The 21,959-nt window shown below is 39.7% G+C and overlaps 1 protein-coding gene across 1 annotated transcript; it reads right to left on the minus strand.

Moving 5' to 3' along the window:
• Positions 1-516: 516 nt before the first annotated feature.
• On the minus strand, positions 517-21,716 carry ccdc39 (coiled-coil domain containing 39). Its single transcript, XM_022246238.2, has 21 exons — positions 21,638-21,716; positions 21,276-21,463; positions 19,397-19,516; positions 18,985-19,131; positions 17,156-17,314; positions 16,285-16,377; positions 15,464-15,592; positions 14,670-14,861; positions 14,071-14,174; positions 13,356-13,683; positions 12,162-12,326; positions 11,840-11,977; positions 10,941-11,057; positions 10,476-10,615; positions 10,002-10,077; positions 8,839-8,998; positions 7,808-7,986; positions 6,376-6,507; positions 5,485-5,601; positions 4,480-4,583; positions 517-3,517 (listed from the first exon to the last, which is right to left on the minus strand). The coding sequence occupies exons 2-21, from the start codon at positions 21,366-21,368 to the stop codon at positions 3,283-3,285; spliced, it is 2,928 nt and encodes a 975-aa protein (XP_022101930.2). The 5' UTR covers positions 21,369-21,463; positions 21,638-21,716; the 3' UTR covers positions 517-3,282.
• Positions 21,717-21,959: the final 243 nt, after the last annotated feature.

A 21,959-nucleotide genomic window follows, 5' to 3' on the forward strand; every position in this document is an offset into this window, starting at 1 on the left:
ACAATCTATCAAAAAAGGGAAACCGAGGGAAAAAAACTGCTTGAATGTCAAGGACCGTCATTGCTACATGGTCCCTGTACAGTGATTGTGGGCACTATGCATCTTGGTCAGGGGCTTAGTGCTTAGAGGGGGGTTGCCTTCAACATTGTAACTGTCCTCTTATGCAAATAACTCTTGATTAAAGTGTCTCATCCAATGACAACACAGGTTCTTACTCAACCTGAAAAAGTGGGTGTATTACCAGACAAATTATTGCACAGTCATTATTTAATAGCTTACCCATAATGGAATGCCTTCTGAAGTATGGAATCAGTGAATGCTGATAAACCAATTTAAAGGTGGAACACAGCTGACGTTAATCAAGTTTGTAACTTAAAAACTATTTGCCAATTACTTGCAGAGGCCATTTTTCAATACAAGCATCCTCTCACGTGCACATGGGTGTCACGATGGAAGCCTGGGGCACAATGGGATGCTTCCCTTGGAAAGGGAAAAAATGGAAACAAGAAAAACAAATGAAAGTCATCAATTTATTAGAAAACAGCCAGGAATAGACCTCCTTTCTGTTAAAGGTCAGACAGTTTGCTGCACAAATCCTGGTGATGCCCATGACCTGTCAAATGGTGAAGAACAGGGGGGCAGAGTTGACAAACAGTAGCCAAAGGCACAACACCATTACAAAGATAACAGATTCAAATTAAATTTGTTGACCCGGTGGAACATTCAGGCTGAGTAAAATCATGACCTCCTGCAGGCAGACTATCCAGTGCACAATTGTGACATAGCATCTTCAATGATGCTCGCTGACACGGTGTAGCATTGGAATGATCGGCACAGCAGCACAAAGTGATGCATTTTAGCTAGTGGAAGCTTGTAATCAGTATAGTATAGTGTGTGCAGGTCTATGATGCAGTCACTTAAGAACTAGTGAAATGTGAAGAGAAATTCTGAATGGAATGTGTGATTATCATTTGTGAAACAATCACAGATATTGTTACTAATTGTATGACTTTCTGAAATGATGCCATCTTAGGATCTTATGCTTGAGGCCATCCATATAAACCTGTTGAGATAACTTGCACTGTGCTTATGAGAATCCATGGATTACATGTATATGGGCATTAGAAGTATCAACTACTACTTGCCACCATGGCCAAATCTGAAGGCACTTCAATATATAAATGAGTTTACCTAAAGCCATATACGAACATGTGCACAAAAAACTGTTATATCAGTTTCAAGCAAGTGCTTCTGCAGACTATTTTTACAGGCTGTGCCAATTCAAGCTCATGAAATTTACAATTCTTCCATTACCATCAAAAATTATAAATCCACGAATCACTTCACACAGATTACTCGTAGTCATCTTCCAACTACAGATCAGTTTTGTGTGTAGCAACCTAGTTGTCAACATTACTATCAGTACATTATTTTCAGGCGAACATGAATTCTCAATTATGATTGGTCGATCCATTGCAACAGTGTGACATTTAAGTGTGTTGCACAGCCCATGTCAAACCTGTGTATTACGCTGTTCTAAGTAAAATCAAAGGTGTCGCATTTGCACGCAAAGGCCCCTATAAAATCTTCACTGTGCGTCATGTCTGCTTGATGATGAATTTGCTATCATGCTCATTGAACAATAATATAATGCGTCCGTGAGGTCAAAGGCCAAGTGGTATACAGGACACAGACGCTCTATATTATTGTGTTGCACTCACACTGGTGTTATAACTAATACTGTTGGTTCTGAGAGATTTTTGGCTTCTTATTTCCGAATTGGGAATCTTACAGCTATAACTTCAAATTCTGCAACTAGCATACCTGAGAAAGTAGTTTGTTCTGGAAAAGATCACAGACTCAAGGTTGTGAACACTGGACCCTAAGCTGCAAGGAACATGAAAGTTGAATCATCGTAGACCTTGGCATAACATGAGCTCCATAAATGAGATCCCACAGTCCCAGATGGATGGACACCTGTAATGCCTAAGCTTTAGGTATTCACAAACACTTCTAATGAGGACAATAAGAAAACAACAAGTCTACCATAGCAAATCTCGCCAACAGTGAGCACTATTATTTTATTGTAGATTAGAGAGCTATTGGTTTCACAATTCATGAACATGTTACAAGCAAATTCTGTCCACAGAAAATGTTGTGCCAGTTAACCACTACCAGCCGGGGACTCCGGGATCGGAGCTGTATGGTTTATATGTGTGGCCGGGGTCTCCGAACTCGGACAAAGGAAACAGGGCCCTGTAACAAAAGACCGTACTCCGAACAAAAGACCAGGCTGCTGGGCATGACCGGCATTTTTCACTCTCAAAAGTGGTGATAATCCAGCATTATTTTGAAACCGTATACCAGGGTTTGGGTATTTAGAGCAAGCGGATTACCACCGGGGACAAAAGCTCTCCACCACCGCAGTGATGAGCCACACAGCACTGCTGCATGCTAATTTGGCCCCTATTGAAAAGAGGTCAGCAGTGCACTGAGCCAGGTTCGTGAACAAAAGACAGCTGTATAACACCACACAATCTGGGCTCTGTTTACAAGGCTGCAGGCCTGGCTGAAATATTCGGGTGTCAATGAAGGTCACCTGTCAACTTAGAGTAGTGCCTGAAGATTACTCTGTGCGGCTATAAACGACTGTTAAATGGAATGATGAATTGTTGAAGGATTTTGAAAACGGAAAAAATGATAGTAATGCCGGCCCAGCATCCTCAACGTTGAGAAATGCCCCGGTCCGAAGTGGTTAAAAAAGACTTTAGCCCATTACTGCAGTTTAGTTAGAATTGGAAGGGCCATAAGAACTCCCCTACCAGTGCAGTGTAACACATGCTCATATGTACATGTATCTGAATTGATGTACCATGGCACTATACATCCATAAATTCCACATCAAAAGATGTACATCTCTATGTACAACTGGACCAATTTACTTGGTCATACAAACTACAACACAAGTACAATCAAAGTTTACAATGGCATCTTTATAGCAAAACAAGCCTTTCACTCAATGGAAGTGTTCCAATGGAAGTATTTTGGATGATGAAAATATTCTGGAAATTGCCAATTTTTCTCTGTATGGTAACACAATTCTTTACAGCGTTTGTTTTGTGACATGATGTTGAGCTGAGAACTGTGGTTATTCCTGTCATCCATGGTTGACACCCACTTTGATTCCACCAGTCTGTCCTTTTGATTTTTGTTCCACACAGATGGCATGAAATTCACCATCTCCTTCGGTTCCAACAGTTCCATACATCCCATTTATGCTCTCTAGTGCTTGCTACTCCGCCCACTGCGCATACTGGTTTGGCTGGCTCCACTGGGTGGGCGTGATCCTGTCCTGCCTGGGGTACCCTGCTGGGGTGATTGGAGGGGTGAACGGGGGGCTGATGTGGGTGTTCTGGCCCCACTGCCTGAGATACCTAAACCACCCAGATCAACTGTTGGGATGGCTCCATTACTGCTGGCACGACTGGATGCACTACTTCGGACAGAGGATGGTGTCCTGAAAAAAAAGAAAAGAAACGTAATAGTCAGGCCAAATGATCATTCACGTGTGAAACATTTTAGTATGGTAAGGCCAAAAGCTGAAGGATTTCAAAAGCTAAAGGTAAGTTCATGCTTCATATGAAAGCAAAATGAATTTGATGTCAAGTAATACTTACAGCGAAATTTAAGAGAGTTGAAATGTGTTTGACTTTGCCGATTCACAACACGAACATTTGATTTGATGTCACAATCTTGCATTTGTGCTTGTTTTCAAGTCAAGCATGAATTGGCTTTAAACGGTCAGCAGTACTAATGGTGCAAGGATGATATAGTTGATTTTTTATGTGAGTTTCTTGGATGTATTTCGGAAGCAAAATAAAGGCAACAATAGAATTTCACTTGTCACAGGAAATGTCAAGTTTCAGCATTTGCACATGAATAAGGTTTTCAACAATGTTTCTATAAATAGTTTATTTACCAATAGACAGACAATATAGCCAATCAACTGGATACTCAACTTTTGGCTTGGAGGTACCTGTAGCTTTTTTAGATCAAACTAATTCCATCTTAAGTTTTCAAATTGTAACATATATCCCCCTGAATTCTTGCTTGCTGATAACTGCACCATACTTTACCATATTCACTCACAAACAGGCTGCAAGCTGTGTGTACACACAATATTTACATGTGCGTTGTTCTTATTGTCTTATATCTGTTCAAGTGCTAGAGTTTCTCTGCTGTGAGTTCTTGACTCTAAATTTTGGAGGTACTCTTTAAATCGTCCACATTTGTTCACAAATGATATATGACTTCTGGTGGCAAAGAGTCTGTCTTGTGTCATGCTCATTCAAAGCCATGTACAAGTACCACAATACTGATTTTCATACCATGAAGCCATATTGCTGCATTCATGCGTCATGATTAGTAATACATTCAGAACTTGTTACAGCCTGGTGAGACAGTTCATGATATACTTACTTGGGTGATCCAAGGCTTGCACTACTCCTAGCACTGTATGCAGATCCAGGCCTAGAATAACCCCTGGCACTACCAGTTGGTGTAGGAGGCACTGGCAATCCAGCCTGTCATAGTAACAGAACAGTTAGCATTCTCCTGCTGTATGGAATTTTAACTTGTTGAATGCACTTCATGCTTGCGACACAAGGCTCTGTGCCTGGATTAAACAGGCAGCTTTTCCTTCCTGTTTTTTTCAAATTTTCAAATGATGTCCCATGTAGCAGACAGACTACATGCACATATACTCAGGTCATTACTACATGGAGAGGCCAATTTTCTTTGTTAGAAAAGTTGAAACCAAGTTGTGAAGACGACAATTTCTCCCCGTATTATTTCAGGTCCTCTTGACATTTACTCTTCAACATGCGAGCACTGTGTTGTTCCCACAACCATGGAACATGACAGTACGTACCTACATTCAAATCACAAACTTTGAACAACAAAGACAATAGGATCCATGACTGGGTGTGGGCCCATGATTGGAAAACCATGAACAAATCCTATGGGAGCTCTTTGCAAAAAGTGTGAACAATAGCACCAAAGGAGATTTAAGTCTTGACCAATGCTACAGCTTTGCATGTATGATAATGCCATTCAAGAGTCAACTAAAGATTTATCACCTGGTAGGATGTATGTGTGTATGAAATCTACAAGTAAAAACAGAAACAACCACCAAACAAGCCAACATGGCAAGAATCCAACTACATCTTACATTTCAGAATCATATGACATACAGAGGTGCATATTGTGATTGTTAAGAGGAAGATTCTTCCCTCCATTTCAGTCTCTGACTATAGAGGGTGCTATGCAATCTCACCAAAGGAACTAGTATAGGTCATGGTATGTGCACATGCACAAGGTATGCGAACTGAACATGAAGAATGTTCATGTGAATGCTCACATCTAAAACAAAGCTCCATAATATCTCCAATTAAATCAAGCCTCATGAAACCAAGCCTGGCTCACCTGTGAGAAGAGCATATGTGTGGTAGGAATAACATCAGGATGACTGTGAATCACCTCACCAATCTGCTTGCTCATGTTTTTGTTGAAATCTCTCAGCTCCCGCAAGGCAAAATCTTTCTGTTAAAAGAAAGAAAAACCCACCACTGTTCAACAATACCATTTCCACACACTTTACTTTTTGTGGATACATCTTGTGATAGACTCAACTAACTCCACCATTCACAACATGCAGCGGGAAATTACATATATACCAGGTGATACCATCTTTATAGTTTAAATGCCATGCCCACGTCATTATGCGGGTAAGAGTAAAACCAACCTCATTCCCATAGATATGATCTTGCCGCGCCATGTTGGTTCCTAGCATGCCTTGCGGGATCTAACCCCTGGTATTGTATAATTTAAATATCCTACTATTTTGGGATATTTAAATTAGGACTTTACTCAGTGTGTTTACATGCAGCGCAAATTTAAGCATGTGTGACATGCAAGAGAATACGTGGGCACCAGCGTGCAGCTTTTCAAATACGCATGTGATCGACCTTACGTCCATGTATATTCATCCAGAATAGCCAGTCAGCGTCATTTTCGTAGTCAACACGACCAGGGGCTATTGAAGGAATGCGCACAAAGCCCATGGAGTCAAGGTAAGACAACCCTTGGATTGACATTGAATGTGTGTATTGATAATTACAGGTAAAGAGTTTGACCAGATCACACATCTCGATGAGAATATGAACTATACCACAATCAGGTATGGCAATGGAAGGTCATGATAAAAGTCAAAGAATGTCCCTCAACAACAAAATGTATAATCCCATGATGCTATACATATTCCACCACCCAAAATGAATTGCAATCTAACCTTTGTGATGACAATGAGAAGCCTACCTCTTCGTGAGATTCTCCTTTGATCTTCTTTGCTGTTCTTACTTCTCTGGCATAACGAGCTATCTGCTTGGATACCCTCTCTATCTTTGCTTTCTGTTCCTCATGCTCCCGTATCATCTGCTGCTGCTTGTTCTGTGGATCAACCATTGGAACTTTGGGAATATACACTAATATTATCCATCACTCTAGTTAAGATGATTGTAAACAAGATTAATAACATTTAAACATCAAAATACCAAAACCTGCCATAGAAGGAGTGTGTTGGAAATGAAAGTACGGCCTGCTTTGAATTCAGGTTTACACTGAAATAAACATAACATTTGGCAAGTATTTCTGTCCTTTTGGGACTGCTAGTTAAACAGTCCTCCACTGCTGACAGTAATCTTACAGTTTCACACTTGAACGAAACGCAGTATTTAATCATTTCTGTTTGATGAAAACATATGCTTTTCACAAGACTCATCCCTTAATCCGTAGCCTTAATTCATTTGAATAATGTCAACATTAGATTTAAAATGTTCCACATTAACATATGCATCTTACAAGCCAGACAACAATCAACAACCGCTCAATAGCTTACATAGTCTCTGCCAGCTTTATTCCTATCCAGTCATGGTATCTACAGTTGATATTGGTGAACCATCACTAAGCCCTATATCATCAATGTCAAAGCAACTGTGCCTGAATCGATCCCTTTATAAACTAATCCATATCATCCTCCATTTACAAAATCCCTTAAAACTTCCAGGAAGATTTCAAAGGATGTAGGATGATAAGGGATAATATTGTAAATCCTTTATTGTGGCATGTCACCATTTTGTAAAAAACACTGCCCTACCTCCTTCTCTTCCATCCTTTATTGTGGCATGTCACCATTTGTAATAAACACTGCCCTACCTCCTTCTCTTCCATCCTTTATTGTGGCATGTCACCATTTGTAATAAACACTGCCCTACCTCCTTCTCTTCCATCCTTTATTGTAGCATGTCACCATTTGTAGTAAACACTGCCCTACCTCCTTCTCTTCCATCCTTTATTGTAGCATGTCACCATTTGTAGTAAACACTGCCCTACCTCCTTCTCTTCCATCCTTTATTGTAGCATGTCACCATTTGTAATAATCGCTGCCCTACCTCCTTCTCTTCCATCCTTTATTGTGGCATGTCACCATTTTGTAATAATCACTGCCCTACCTCCTTCTCTTCCATCCTTTATTGTAGCATGTCACCATTTTGTAATAAGCACTGCCCTACCTCCTTCTCTTCCATCCTTTATTGTGGCATGTCACCATTTGTAATAAACACTGCCCTACCTCCTTCTCTTCCATCCTTTATTGTGGCATGTCACCATTTTGTAATAATCACTGCCCTACGTCCTTCTCTTCCATCCTTTATTGTAGCATGTCACGATTTTGTAGTAAACACTGCCCTACCTCCTTTTCTTCCACCATTTCTTCATATGCTTTCTGATCCCGTATCAGGTTTTCCATGGTATTGCTCATGGTCTGCAAGTCATCCTGCAGTTCACGGATCTGTCGTCTCTTGTATTTGTATTTATCCATGGCTGCCCTTAGCTGTTCATCTAATCGCTGTTTTTCCTCATATTCTTCACCTGGAAAATTTGATGGGTTAAACAAATCCTACAAATGCTTCACAAGGAATGACGCGATGCTAATATCCTGATTAGCTTGGGACAAGAGATTTTATACTGTAGAACTCTTGAGAAGACTGCGTAAAAAGCACATGGAAAATAATTCTTAGCCTTTCAAAATGATCTGGCCAGTATCATGAGGATACCAAGCAGGAATCGTTTGATCATGAATTTAAAACAAACACCAGTTAAAAACAGGCCACAAGTAGTAAACATCGCATCATATTTTTTGCCAGGTAATCTGCTTCAGCAGAGTCAATATTTTCTTTACTTTGCCAATTTCTGTATTTAACTGGCCTATGAAACTATTGCCCTTTTCAAAAGATAAATCACGAAAGACACTTTAATAAAATTTATCTTTTTCATGCATCTCTGCTGAAGCTTGATAAAGATGACCTTCTGTAATAAGTCAATTATTGATAAAAGCATTTAGGCATGTGGGTCCAAAGCTAGACCAAGAGAGGGAGCAATTTTCCTAGCAACAGAGGCTCCTTTGGTGGTACATGTAGCTGCAAATCACTGGTTCACAAACAACTATGACATGCAAATGTTGCAGTCCCATCGCAGTCAAGAAAATGAACGCTCCCCACCAAGATGGCTCTTTTCAACTGATATGGGCATGCTTCTGCTCAAGGCAGATTTCAAAATGGTAAAAAGCTTACCAAGTCAAGAATGAATTACGCAAACTGGAGGCACTGTATATCAGAACACCAGCTAACATCCATACAATTACATTTGCAGTATTCCATGGCACTGACAGGAAGTAAAACAAGAGAAGAAATTGGCGGAATGTGGTCAGCCTTTCCTACTTACTAGTCTCAGTCACCCTGTTGAAACTCTTGCGATATTGCTCATTGCGTCCATTCATCAAGCGTAGTGTATTCTCCAATGCTTTGATTTCTTTCTCTGCTTTGCGGATCTTAGCATCCAGCTCATCTCCTTTACGCTGCAACTCTTCCTTCTCTTGTGCAGCCTGTCAACAAGAACACATTGATTTATCATATCTGGTTGCGTGTGAATATCCATATAATCATCACCCTAGTAGACTATCACTATCCGCTTTGAGCAGGAATGAGAGAAGATGTGTTTTTAAATGACAGTGACAATCCATAGGTGGGAACCCACCTCACGCACCTACAGATTCATGTGTGTTTGGTTTAGATTGCACTTAGCACATGCAATCAATTAGTCTTTGAATACAAAGTTTTCATATGTGTACCAGACACGTACACATGACGGATTGAAGACCTCTTCATGTCTTTCTTCTTTGGCAGTGAGGGTATGATTTGACTCCAAGTAGATACCAAAAGACAACGAAGTCTACAAGAAGTGTTTGTTCTGTCCATTCAAGAGTATCATGGGCCCAGCTTAAAAATGTGTCTGTAAAAATGTGTCTTCGGGCCATAAATGCTGCTCCACACATTGAACATCTCTTTTTTAAAATACAGATGTGTAACACAGAAATACATACATATTGTTAGATTTATGTTTTTTCTGTCCATCTTTCACTTTTAAGCTTGCCTTATTCAAAGGCAAATAGTAAAATCAATGTTACCAGGTCACATACTTTTTTGACAGCTAAAGCTGTTCTCCAATACAGAAGAGTGCATGCCGAAACTTTGATCTTGGCATCTGTTATAAACTCAATTCAAGTTTATTGCTTAGTATCAACTCTAATATCTGGCTTGTAACAATATCTCACAGGTTGACTCATCTATCTCCATTTGGACCCGTCTGATACCCAATTGGAAATTTCAAACAGATTCTGACTCCATTTTTAACTTGTCAGGTCTTGGTTCATTAGGAATTCAACAGTGACAAAATCCCTAACATCTACGTGCACAACATACAAACATGAATGTTCACTGCATTCAAACGTCCTACAAGCATTTCTGTGAGTATTGAGAAGTAAGCCCATGACAGAATTACTCTCTATTCCATCCTGATCTCATAACCCGTAAAACAGACCATCTTACCCTGATGACATAATATGCCTGAGAACGGTCCTCTTCACCTTCAGGTGGAGCCATGGAAACCATCAAGATTTCATATCTACACAAATGAATTCAATATGATATCAATGTAAAACTCAATATGAAGAATGAATAAAGGTAAGGGCTGAAGCAGGATTAGCCCTCACCATTTCTGAATAATTTAACAACGGGAGGATTATCAGGGTTGGTGAGTCAATACACACCAGGTGAGTAACTCAAGATTTACCGAGCAATAAAACAAACCTCACAGTGATACCAGTCAGTTTCACAGAGTCTCCTTTGTGTAATATTTCTTCACATGAACACTTTAGCAGCTTCCACAAAATGTATTAGTGTGTGATACAGAAATGCAATGGTGGAACTCCATATGATTACATCAATCCAAATCACTTCTCAATCTCTCATAGACAAGACGTGGAATTCCTACAGTCACTGCCAGAATTTGATTTGCCCTACCTCTTACGTAGCTTGTCAATTTTAGTGATACGTTCATGTAGCTCAGCACTGACGGTGCTCCGTTCTTCCTCAGCTGCCTTCAACTGTGCCTGCAACATTTCCTTGTGGATTGTAATCTCATGATGGCGCTCCTTCATTGCCTGTTGATTTGGGCAGGAAACAAACACAAGCTTGCAATCAACTAGATTTGGTTTTGTTAACAACAAACATTTGCCTTCACAAAGCCACTCTTGTGAATAGTACATGACTTTTACTCAGTTTATCTAGCCCCCAAATAGTTATTGAAACTAACTGAACCTAGCTGCAAACTGCGAAGGGGAAGACGTGTTACAGAGAATTTGTCAAACACTGGTGAAAGGGAACTGAATCGGAAGTCTAATTATGACAAATGAAAAAGTGAGCAATGAAATGTAATGGCAATTGGTAATTTACGAAGAGATTCCAGGACAATAAGGGATTTCTGACCGTTTCTAGTTGCAGTCTACGTTTCTCCAATGAGAAGACATCATCAGCGCGAGAATTCAGCTGGTCCCTCAATCGTTTAATCTCCAACTTCAAGATGTTCTCCTCTACCATAAGATCCTGTCAATAAGAGATTAACAAAGAACCAAAAATGAACACAAAAGTTAAAGATAATCATCTATGTTGTTATCCATCATGCTGAGACATCAAGAAGATTCTGGATTTGTTTTCATTAGCAGCAGCAGTAGGATAGTCCACTAGTGCAGAGTAATGCTATTATGGATGACAAACAAATACTTCCCTCTAGTTCATCAATCGTCACTTGAAAGTCCCTAATTACATCAATAATAGTCATTACAATTCCTATCTTCAGCTCAAGAGTTGAATTGGGTACAGTGACTTGTGCCAAGATTTGCTCCAATTCTGGTCAAAATCAAGTACCAGAAAAGTTTCATCCATAATTAAAACTACAAACAAATGATCTGAGGGGAACATTAAATCATTTGTTTGTGTTGAAGGTTGACCTAAGCACAGTCCACAGCAGCATGACATAATCTTTAATTACAGCTTGTGACTGCTACCCCGCTGGGCAATGGACGACTATTTGACATTTAATACTGGTCTGAATAACACCAAACAGCATTTGGTACCAGTCCAAACACCAAACAACATTTGGTACCAGTCCAAACACAAAAATCACAATGCATGTACACTTACAGGAGAATATGTGCCAGCCCTCACGCAATGTCCTGTGATAGATTACTGTGAATATGGCAGATAGCTTAACTGTATTCCCCTATCACTATATGGTCCTGCTATGTTCCCACTGGCCTAAGGTACTGATTTAAGTCATGTAAGCTTGATCTGTCCTATGACAGTAGATAAAGATTGTATTCTCTGACCTGTTTCTTGAGATTGATGCGTCTGAGTTCCCTGTGGGAGCTATCGTTGTGTAGGTTGAGCTCCTCAATCTTACTAGTCAAATCAGCTTTCTCTGTGCCACTCTTGTCCAAGTCTCGTTTCACACGACGAATGTCATCCTATAACATAAGCAAATAGTGACTCTTCAAATTACAAACCAATACGGTGCAGTGAGAAAAAAGTTGTTATGCTATCATTTTACCCCTCTGATTAATTAATTCTGAATATCAAAGAGCTTGAACAGTTTACAATGTGATATTGTAAGCATTTCATGAAACCTATGTACACTGCCATACAGCCTACCTGCAGTCGTTTCAGCTGAGTATTCACCAGTTGATAGGTATTATTCTTCTCCTCCAATACAGCCGTCAGTTCCTTGATACGAGCGTTTAGCTGATCCATTTCCTCTGTGCTACGTTCACCCTGGATGCGAGCTATGCGACGCTCTAATTGTTGAATAGTGAAATCCTGCAAGAGACACATTTCAGAAACACAGTTAACCAACCACTGGAGGCAGACGACCAGAAGGACCCTATGAGACTGCCTTACAAGAACACGGGGTAGTCATCAAATGGTTTCCTGCTTGAAACCTCATCAAATACACCATAATGCATGCCATGTATTCTAACAAAGCAAATACTGCAAATCTTTTTTGTTCATGACCAGTGAAAAATTCTTAATGGATTTTGGCAAGGTGTTCATCCTTGGATGTGATTTACACAAAAAAAATTCAAAATTCAATTCAAAAAGCACCCAATGTATTAAAGCAAGTAAATCCTCTCCTATACTGGGTGAAACAGTGGTTGAAAAAAGATCACTTTGGGATCATTTACCACTGTCCTACATGTCAAGAAAGGTTTTTTAACAACCAGTCATTACTAAGGGAATAAATGTTCCTATTCATAAATGCTTCCATTCATAAATACCTATTTTAGTCAGAGAGTCAAAAGAAGTCAATATATGATGGATTTCTGATTCTATTGTAGACATTTACTTTCATTTTCCAAAACACCCCTGTCCACTTTACGGTATATTCCTTGTGCAAGTTGTCAAATTGAATCTTGTCGTGTTGACTTGGCGCGCAAGTGGCAAACTACGTGCACACAGACTCTTGACCAATCAGAATTGATTAAACTGCCACAAATCCAGGTGCCAGGGCATGATTGACACAGCAGGCATTATCACTTCTCAGCGGGCATTGTTAATTATAATACACAGCACAGTTGCACGTTGTTGAATAGGGTGACTGTCTGAGGTATTTATGAATATTTAACAGTAATAAGTGAAGGAACTAGACAATCAACTGGACAGGTCATGTGAACCTGTAATATGGCACATTAAAAAGGGATACTGTCAGAGCACTTCTCGTTTCTTATTCACGTCTTGATAGTACACATGAGAGTTTTCACATGTGGAAAAGCAATATGGAATAATGTAGGAAAGAGCCAGAAATACATGAATTAGCTTCATCATGGTAGCTAATGAACTTCTTTTAACCTGGTTGTAGATTATCTCTTGTTGTTTGAGGGAGTCATGGTCAAGCTTGTTGATACGGCTACTTAGGTTCCTACTGGCTGCCTTGGAGCCTTGGATCTCTGCTTGGGTGTTCTTCTCAGTGGTCTTGGCTTCAAAGAGCTCTTGGGCTTTCTTGTACTGCAGGTCTCGCAGTCTCTTGAGCTCCTGGTCCAAGAGATGAAGACTTTCCTCTTCATCCTTGAGGAGACGGTCCATCATAGCAGCCCGCTCCTCTGCTGACAGTGAGGCATCTGACATGGCTTTTAGCTTAGCTGTCAGATCTTGACGATTAGCCTTGGCATCCTCTACCCTGATAGCACGAAAGAGAGAGAGAGAGATCAAGGCAAAACAGTTTACATCAAATTCAATGTGCAGAGATGCCAATATGCCTGAAATAAAAAAAGTGCTTTGTTGCACAGCAGTGAAGTCTATTGGTGCTGACATAACTGCATATTTGCAAGCATAGTATGGAATGCACACAAGATATGCACCATATACAGTCTCGCCTTACACACTACATATCTAGCCCCTCTATCTGTCTTTGGGGTAGGAGGACTGGAGTATCAAGTTTGAACTCCACTCTTTAACTTTTAGACAAGAATGAATACTGTAGGAAGTCACCAAGCACCAACTGGCACCTGTTACCAATTAAAGAGTGACAAACATCATAGTGGTTTATTGGTGTTGGAATACTAACCTGTTTTTCTTGTCATCCACATCTTTCTTTAAGTCGTTGACTTGTCGTCTCATCCCCTCCAAGTCTGTTGCTGTTCTGGCCACAGTAAACTTTAAAGTTTCCAGCTAATTTAACACAAAATGCAAAAAAGACATATTGACTTTTTAATCTTACCAGCTATCCTAATTAAACTAACAATGGACGCATAGATTATATGATTCAACTGCTGTACTGTCTCCTAAATTCTGCCTCATTCATGCTACAATGATCTGGATGAGTATTTCATGATCAATACTGCCAACCATGAGTGAAACCCAAGAAGGAACCTCATTCTCCTCTTACTTAATATCTTCAGGTTAAATGTTTCTGCCAGGCTGATGAAAACTCTCAGCATGTTCAGGTGGAACACCTGTCTTTTACAAACACAAGTATATTATGCCACACTCTTATGATTTTTGCCATTTCATATTCAAGGAGATTTTAACCTTAGAGAGGCCATACCAAGCAAATACACGGAGAGCATTTCACACTGCGTATGCATGAATTTGTTGGGTATTGAAGTACATATATTGGGTTTGGCATTGTCATTACGTGTGGTGTAGATAGACACGGATAGGTACCTCATCCTGAAACTGAATACGTTGTGTCTCTGCATCTCTGTAGTCTAATCTCAGCTTAGCTGCTGCCCGGTCTGTTGCTTGTAGCTTTTTCTGTTGTTCCTTGTTATTCTCAACCTCATTCTCCAAAAACTGTTGTTTCTCCTTCACATTGTTCTCATGGTCATACACCTCTGCCTTGACTTTCGTCAGATTCTGGAATGGTTAACCCAATCACCATAGACATTACTTTACAACGTATCAGTGAGTCAAGTTACAATTTTTTTGAAGTTTTCCACTGATGTGACTTTGAAGTCTAATACCAAATTAACTTTCAGTTCACTGAACATAAATCTAAGGCTTTTTTGTATGAACACATCTGACAGAGTAAAATCCTAACATTATATGTTCACTTTGTTGGGGGGGTGGCCCAGTGTTTAGTGTAAATGACTCAGAATTAGGAACTCAGTGGTTTCATGCCATGGAAACTGAAGATAAACACCAGCCTAATGGGCCACACTGGTTTGGCAAAGGCTTCCTCTTGCTAACAGTTCACTAAAATAGATTGTTAAACAAAACCCAAGCACTGAAAGTCTAAGGCAAAGTAGGTAGGATCAACAGGGCTACATTAATTGCATTCCAGTAAAAGCCCGGTGTAAACAATAAATTTAAACTATACAGTACTGATTACAAATAAAAGAAGGAAACAACTAGGTACATGTGACCTACAGGCAATATTAGCAAGTCAGATGCACTTGGTTTCTACAGTCAATCCCCTTGATTTGTTGCAAGGCCTAGACATGTATGTCAGTACTCACATCAGCTAACATATCCATCTCCTTGTCTCGTCTCTGCATCTGTTCAATTGTTGCCTCCCATTGCCGGATCAACTCCTGACGATCATTGTGTGCCCTGCGGAACTCCTCAGCTGTCTTGTCCAACTCCAACTGTGAGACACAACTTGTGGCATTTACTACTCAACACACGGACTGAGTGGTATCTCAGTGTGTTACTCATCATTACTTCCTACACTTACTCGGAGGATAAACTTACTAAGTAGCTACGATATTCCAGCAATCACTATTTTTGGTTCATTTACATTTAATTTTATACAGCTTAACAATACTATATTTCAAGTCAACCCAAATCCTCTAAAATTCAACATCAGCTTTTGCATAATTTTGGGAAATAGAGAAGTACTGTGCACAGGACTCAAACCCACTGTTTCCTACATATAAGAGTTTGCTGAAGACATACCCCACTGTGTATGGCTTGTAGGGATAACAGAGACTTTCTAGAGAGAAATGCAGAGGTTTTGGGTTATAGCATGTCAGTGAGCACATCAGTCAAACTAAACCAAATTTTCCTGAAATGACTCAACATTGAGCCAAAATAAAGCCCAAAGCCTACGACTATTCCAAGGAGGGACTATGACTGCAGTGGTAACACAATCACATGCATATTCTAAAACTTTAGGTGCCATATACTTTGCCAAGTCACAACACTCTACAGGTGGAACAGGCATGTGACGCCCACGTACCTGTTCACAAGCGTGGTGCAGCTGCAGTAATGACTTCTAATTCTTGTCAACAAATAAGTCTTGTGAGTAATTTCTGATCATTTTTGAGCTATCATCTACCTGTGCAGTTAATGTCTCTGTCATCTCATGGTCTAATTGTTTCCTCTTCTTATGACTTTCATCAGTCATACGCTCCATTCGTAATGAGAGTTCCTGAAAATGTAAAAAAACCTAAGGGTAAGACTGAATTACATGTAAATGTCACTGGTACACAGTGACTGACACTCCAGGTCCAGGAAACATAGTCATTCTTGTTACATATTATAATAGATCATTAGCAAATAACTGATTAGATTGAACAACTCCACTTTAATGTCTTCACAGGCCCACGTAATAGAGCTGTTAAGCAGCAAGTACTGAAATTTGCTTAGTAAAGATATTATTGTCTTGGCAAAAGTAATGTTACTCAATGCATATCGCGTACCACTGATTCTGGGTGGGGGATATTTGTTAACACAAAACTTTGCTAATCAATAGTTCCATTCAAGGGCTCCATAGGACTGGCTCAAGTGCACTGTAGCACAAATGTGAAACTCCCTAGGGGATTTACTAATACCCTTCCATCCTTGCAAAACTCAACACCATACATATTTGTAGTATGCCTAATTCCACATAAAACATACCAGTACAATACTCATCCTGACAGATTCCAACAAACTGTGTTAATGGTTGGAGTTTGGTTGGTTTGAGACCATTAGGGTTCATGCAATATTTGATGTCTGACTAACAAAGATCTTAACAAGTTGCATCTACTGGCAAAGAGCATAGTTACAATGGAGTGATACTTGTACCCTTTCCCCATGGCAGTAAATGGATTGATACTTCTAATTGACAAGTAAAATGAATACAGATTGCTTACCCCTTCTAGCATTCTACAGAAACAGGACGATTCTTACCCCAATTATGTAGCACATCAGACTGTCTGGCTCACCTTGATTTTAGCATCATCCATCTTAGTGTACTTAGTCAAGGTCATAGCATCTTCATCTTTGCGCGCTGATTCCTCCAGCCAGGCCTCCAATGCCTGCTGGTCCCAATTCAGCTGGGATTTCAACTCCTCCAGCTTCTGGGTGTTCTTGAAGATTATATTCTAATAACGAAGGAATAACATCAGAAAGAAATTCAGAATTGGGGAAAGAAACATTTTGACATTTATGACTGTTATGAAAGCAAGACCCAGAGAAAGAAATCGGTTTTGCTGGAGGAAGATCATGTAAAGATGACAGATTGTTGTCTGATGCAAATAATACTACACACTTGATTAGAAATTTTTCCAGTATCAAAAGTCCATTCATTGAAAAACCTCCTTCCTCTTCTCCTCTATGGAATTTGGATACTCCTGAACTTCTTACATGAAACATAAAAGTCAAGAGAGTATTCCAACTGTATATTTCAATCTTTACTTGAGAGAACATTTTATAGAGTTCTGTGTGGTCTATTTTAAAGACCCAACTTAATGCAGTGAAATTCCACAATCAGGATTGTGTGTACAAAATGGTTTGTGTGCATCATTATTAAACATCATTTGCAATAATTTTGGACTTATACATGCAAATGCATGATTGTGTCTAGACGATGTTCTTCTCAATAAATGCATAATTGAGTCCAGACAAAGTTCTGCCCAGTAAATGCATGATTGAGTCCAGACAATGTTCTGCCCAGTAAATGCATGATTGACTCCAGACAATGTTCTGCCCAGTAAATGCATGATTGAGACCAATGTTCTGCCCAGTAAATGCATGATTGAGTCCAGACAATGTTCTGCCCAGTAAATGCATGATTCGAGTCCAGACAATGTTGTGCCCAGCAAATGCATGATTGAGTCCAGACAATGTTCTGCCCAGTAAATGCATGATTGAGTCCAGACAATGTTCTGCCCAGCAAATGCATGATTTGAGTCCAGACAATGTTCTGCCCAGTAAATGCATGATTGAGTCCAATGTTCTGCCCAGTAAATGCATGATTGAGTCCAGACAATGTTCTGCCCAGCAAATGCATGATTTGAGTCCAGACAATGTTCTGCCCAGTAAATGCATGATTGAGTCCAATGTTCTGCCCAGTAAATGCATGATTGAGTCCAATGTTCTGCCCAGTAAATGCATGATTGAGTCCAGACAATGTTCTGCCCAGCAAATGCATGATTGAGTCCAGACAATGTTCTGCCCAGTAAATGCATGATTGAGTCCAGACAATGTTCTGCCCAGTAAATGCATGATTGAGTCCAGACAATGTTCTGCCCAGTAAATGCATGATTGAGTCCAATGTTCTGCCCAGCAAATGCATGATTGAGTCCAGACAATGTTCTGCCCAGTAAATGCATGATTTGAGTCCAGACAATGTTCTGCCCAGTAAATGCATGATTGAGTCCAGACAATGTTCTGCCCAGTAAATGCATGATTGAGTCCAGACAATGTTCTGTCCAGTTTCTCTCAAGAACACAATGGGGAGGCACCCAAAAACTGAATTAAATGTCCATACTTTCTCTTCCGTTCTATATCATTCTAAGTTCTATTATCAATTTTAGTATGTTACCCATTGGAATGCCTCTTATGCAAAAGGTCACATGTCACAGGAGCTCTATGAACATACAAATCCCAAAATCTTTTGTAACATTGACATAAATGTATAATTCTGCTTTACGTTAGTTGAGTGCAGTTTTCTGCAATGCAGATGTGACAACTGTTCCCTGATTGGCCAATAATGAAAGTGTTGCCACACAAACTTGCTGCTTTGTCCCAGCTACTGATGCTGTTCTCATACCTCATGAATATTCCTCCTTTCTTTGATATCAGCCAAATCATTTTCCAGTCGCTGGATCTCTTGCTTCAAGCGACCACACTCTCGCTGAGCCACAAGCATCATGTGTTTCTCTGTTTCCAACTCGTTGTTTCGAGCACGGTTTAGCGCCTAACAAAAGTAATGAAATTCCATGTTTCGAAATTAATTCATAAGTTGTAACACATAGAGAAGCAGACATGTTTGAGAGGTAAATGCACTTGTAAAATATTTACTTGACAAATGTTAGGAGCAATTCTTGAGGACCAATGGCATGAATGATATTAATCAAAGGAGAAGCTCTACACTGCCAAGCCCACGATGTGGTACATGTACGTTATAATGATTTGGGCAGGATGCATTGAGAGTATTTCAGCTGAGTGAATAGATTGGTTACCTGTGTCTGATTGAGTTCCTGCTGCACATTCTTCATGTGTTCTGACATAGCAAACACCCGGTCCTCATGCTCTGACAACTCTGCCTGACATCTCACTGCCTCTTGTTGGTTGCGCTGGACCTGTTCATAGTGAGAGTCGAAGATTCAGTGGCTGTAGGTACACAAATCCTTAAATATGATGGAACTGACAAGAACACCTTTAAATTTATTAAAGCATTAGCTCATATGTAATAGAAGTACTAAATTCCACATATCGTTGGGTGCCCACAAGGTTGTAAGGAGGAAAAATGGGTCAAACGGTCAAATTTTGGTTTGGGGGGAAAAATTGATGGAGCATTAAATATCTTTCATTTGGTATACATGTTGAATCAAAAGGCAATGTCATTCTGACGTAATTAACAGAATGAAAAGGATGGTAGGTGGTTTTCCTTTACTTTTGCACTGACGAAGGACATTACGACATAATAATAATTTAACAAAATATGCAATAGCATCCCACTGAAGTGTAGATGCAGTCAAAGTGTATTCCCGTTAAAAGGCTGTTACCTGTAGCATAAAATGTAAATTACTATTAAAAATCAAGTTTTTTTAACCATTATGTAATGCAAAATATTATTTTAATCGCTAAAAACTTAATCCAGCTAAAATTCAGACTTGTGTGATTTTTATTTACGAATGGGAGCCCCAAAACTTTAAAATTGATAATCTCAAAACATAATATTTGCATGCCTGGGCTACTAACATCCTTCTCCTTGGAACACTACACAATTAGGTCACATTAAGAGGAGGCAATAGGTAAATTTCTTGAAGGTTTTGTTACAGTAGCTGTTCTTACAAAAGCAAAAACATCAAGATGTATCGGCTAGGCTGGAGCGCAGTGAAGTCATCTCCAGGACATTGACATAAAGTTTAAATCGCTTTTTCAACAAGATGGCCACTTTGAGCTCAACAACAAAAGCGTTTCCGATTTGAAGGGGATTTCTCTCTTTTCTTCCCAAATGTGAGTAAACCTTACCATCTTATTGGAATCTCCAATTCTCACTCAATCCTAAGCTTGTAATTGGACAGTTTGAGGACCACTTTGGAAGTGAATCCATTGGATTTTGATTCTGGGTACGAGCTATTTTAAGTGAAATGACTTAAAGGGGTGGAAAGCTTATGGAAGGTACTTGGACCGTACTATTGCCGGACCATGTCCAAATGTCAAAAAAGGCCACTTGTAGAGTCCAAGTTACTTGGACTAGTGTACCCCATTCTTGCAGTCAAGATGAGATCACTGAGTCTTGATTCTTCCCTCTGATTGGTTAATTGGTGGCTATCCCATATTTCACACTAGAAACTCAGAGGGGCAAAAACAGTGCTGCGGTCTATACGGAAAATCTCAATTAGGCTGATTGACTCTTATTGTCTTAACCTTTAGGCCTATGCCTACATCAATTTATGCCCAAAATTTCACTATTTTAGGCAATATGAGTATGAACAGTTTCCCACACTGTACCGAAAAGGTTTCAGTTCTTTATCATGTTGCATCAAAAAAGGAGGAAAACATGCAAGTACTTTTTTCAAGATGTATTTTTGCGTTGGGGAGATGTTAATTTATATAACGGGTTTTGCCTTTACCCAACGTACATATTAATAAACACTGTATGCTCAGTGCTTGTCCAAGAGCTTGCGATGCAAGTACTTGTACAAAGTGAAGGGAAGTTGCCCCTTTGCCTAGACGTGAGTGCAATAAATGGAACAGCCTCCAACCATAAGAGTAATTTCCCTCAAAAATCAAAACCCTGCCCTCTTTCTACAAAACCATGAAAATTAACCTTGCAGTCAGGCGAAATGATGTCATGCCATTTCCAGAAAGCTAGTCTTAACACTACATTACCTCATCTTCCAGCAATTTATTCTCTTGATTGGCTACAGGAACCTTCATCCCACCGTCCCACTCCATCTCGCTTAGAACACTTTTCACACTCATTTCGGCTCAGTCGCAAGTCGCCTGTTCTGTTTGTCAATGCGGCGTCAATATAGGCCTAGGCCTAAAACAGCTTGTCGGCAACAGTTTGCTCTATCCTAATTGCAAAAACAAATTGGGTAGGTCTAAATAACTACTAAATATCCTTCCCTGGAAAAACCAAAAATCCTATTTTGTGAGACTTTTCGATACAAGTTTAGTAAAGTGTCAAAAATAAACAAAAAATTCTTGCTGTCAAATAGTAATGTTTGTAATCACAGACAAAAACGTACAAACTGCTAGCGTTGTTTGCTGTGGTTACGGTATTCGCACTCGTTGACCTTTCGCTGGTCCCTCACACATAAAAGTCCGCTTGGTATGTTTAAGCGAACACGCCGCGTACCATTGATAATTTTAATACGCAGTTATAATATACCAAATGAGGGCGCTGTATAGAAAATTAAAGATGGCATTATTTTCACGGTTACCACAGACCGTGTCTTCACAAAATTGGACATACACATTAATAGAGTCGCCTGGTGCCTCTCGGAAAGAGGTCGGGCCGCACTTTTTTTCTGTGGAAATTCAGGATTATGACAAAAACGTCGGTTTTCT

The sequence above is a fragment of the Acanthaster planci genome, linkage group LG14 (assembly GCF_054643075.1).
Source record: "Acanthaster planci isolate LZ-2023a linkage group LG14, COTS_SCS, whole genome shotgun sequence".
Classification (NCBI taxonomy): domain Eukaryota; kingdom Metazoa; phylum Echinodermata; class Asteroidea; order Valvatida; family Acanthasteridae; genus Acanthaster; species Acanthaster planci.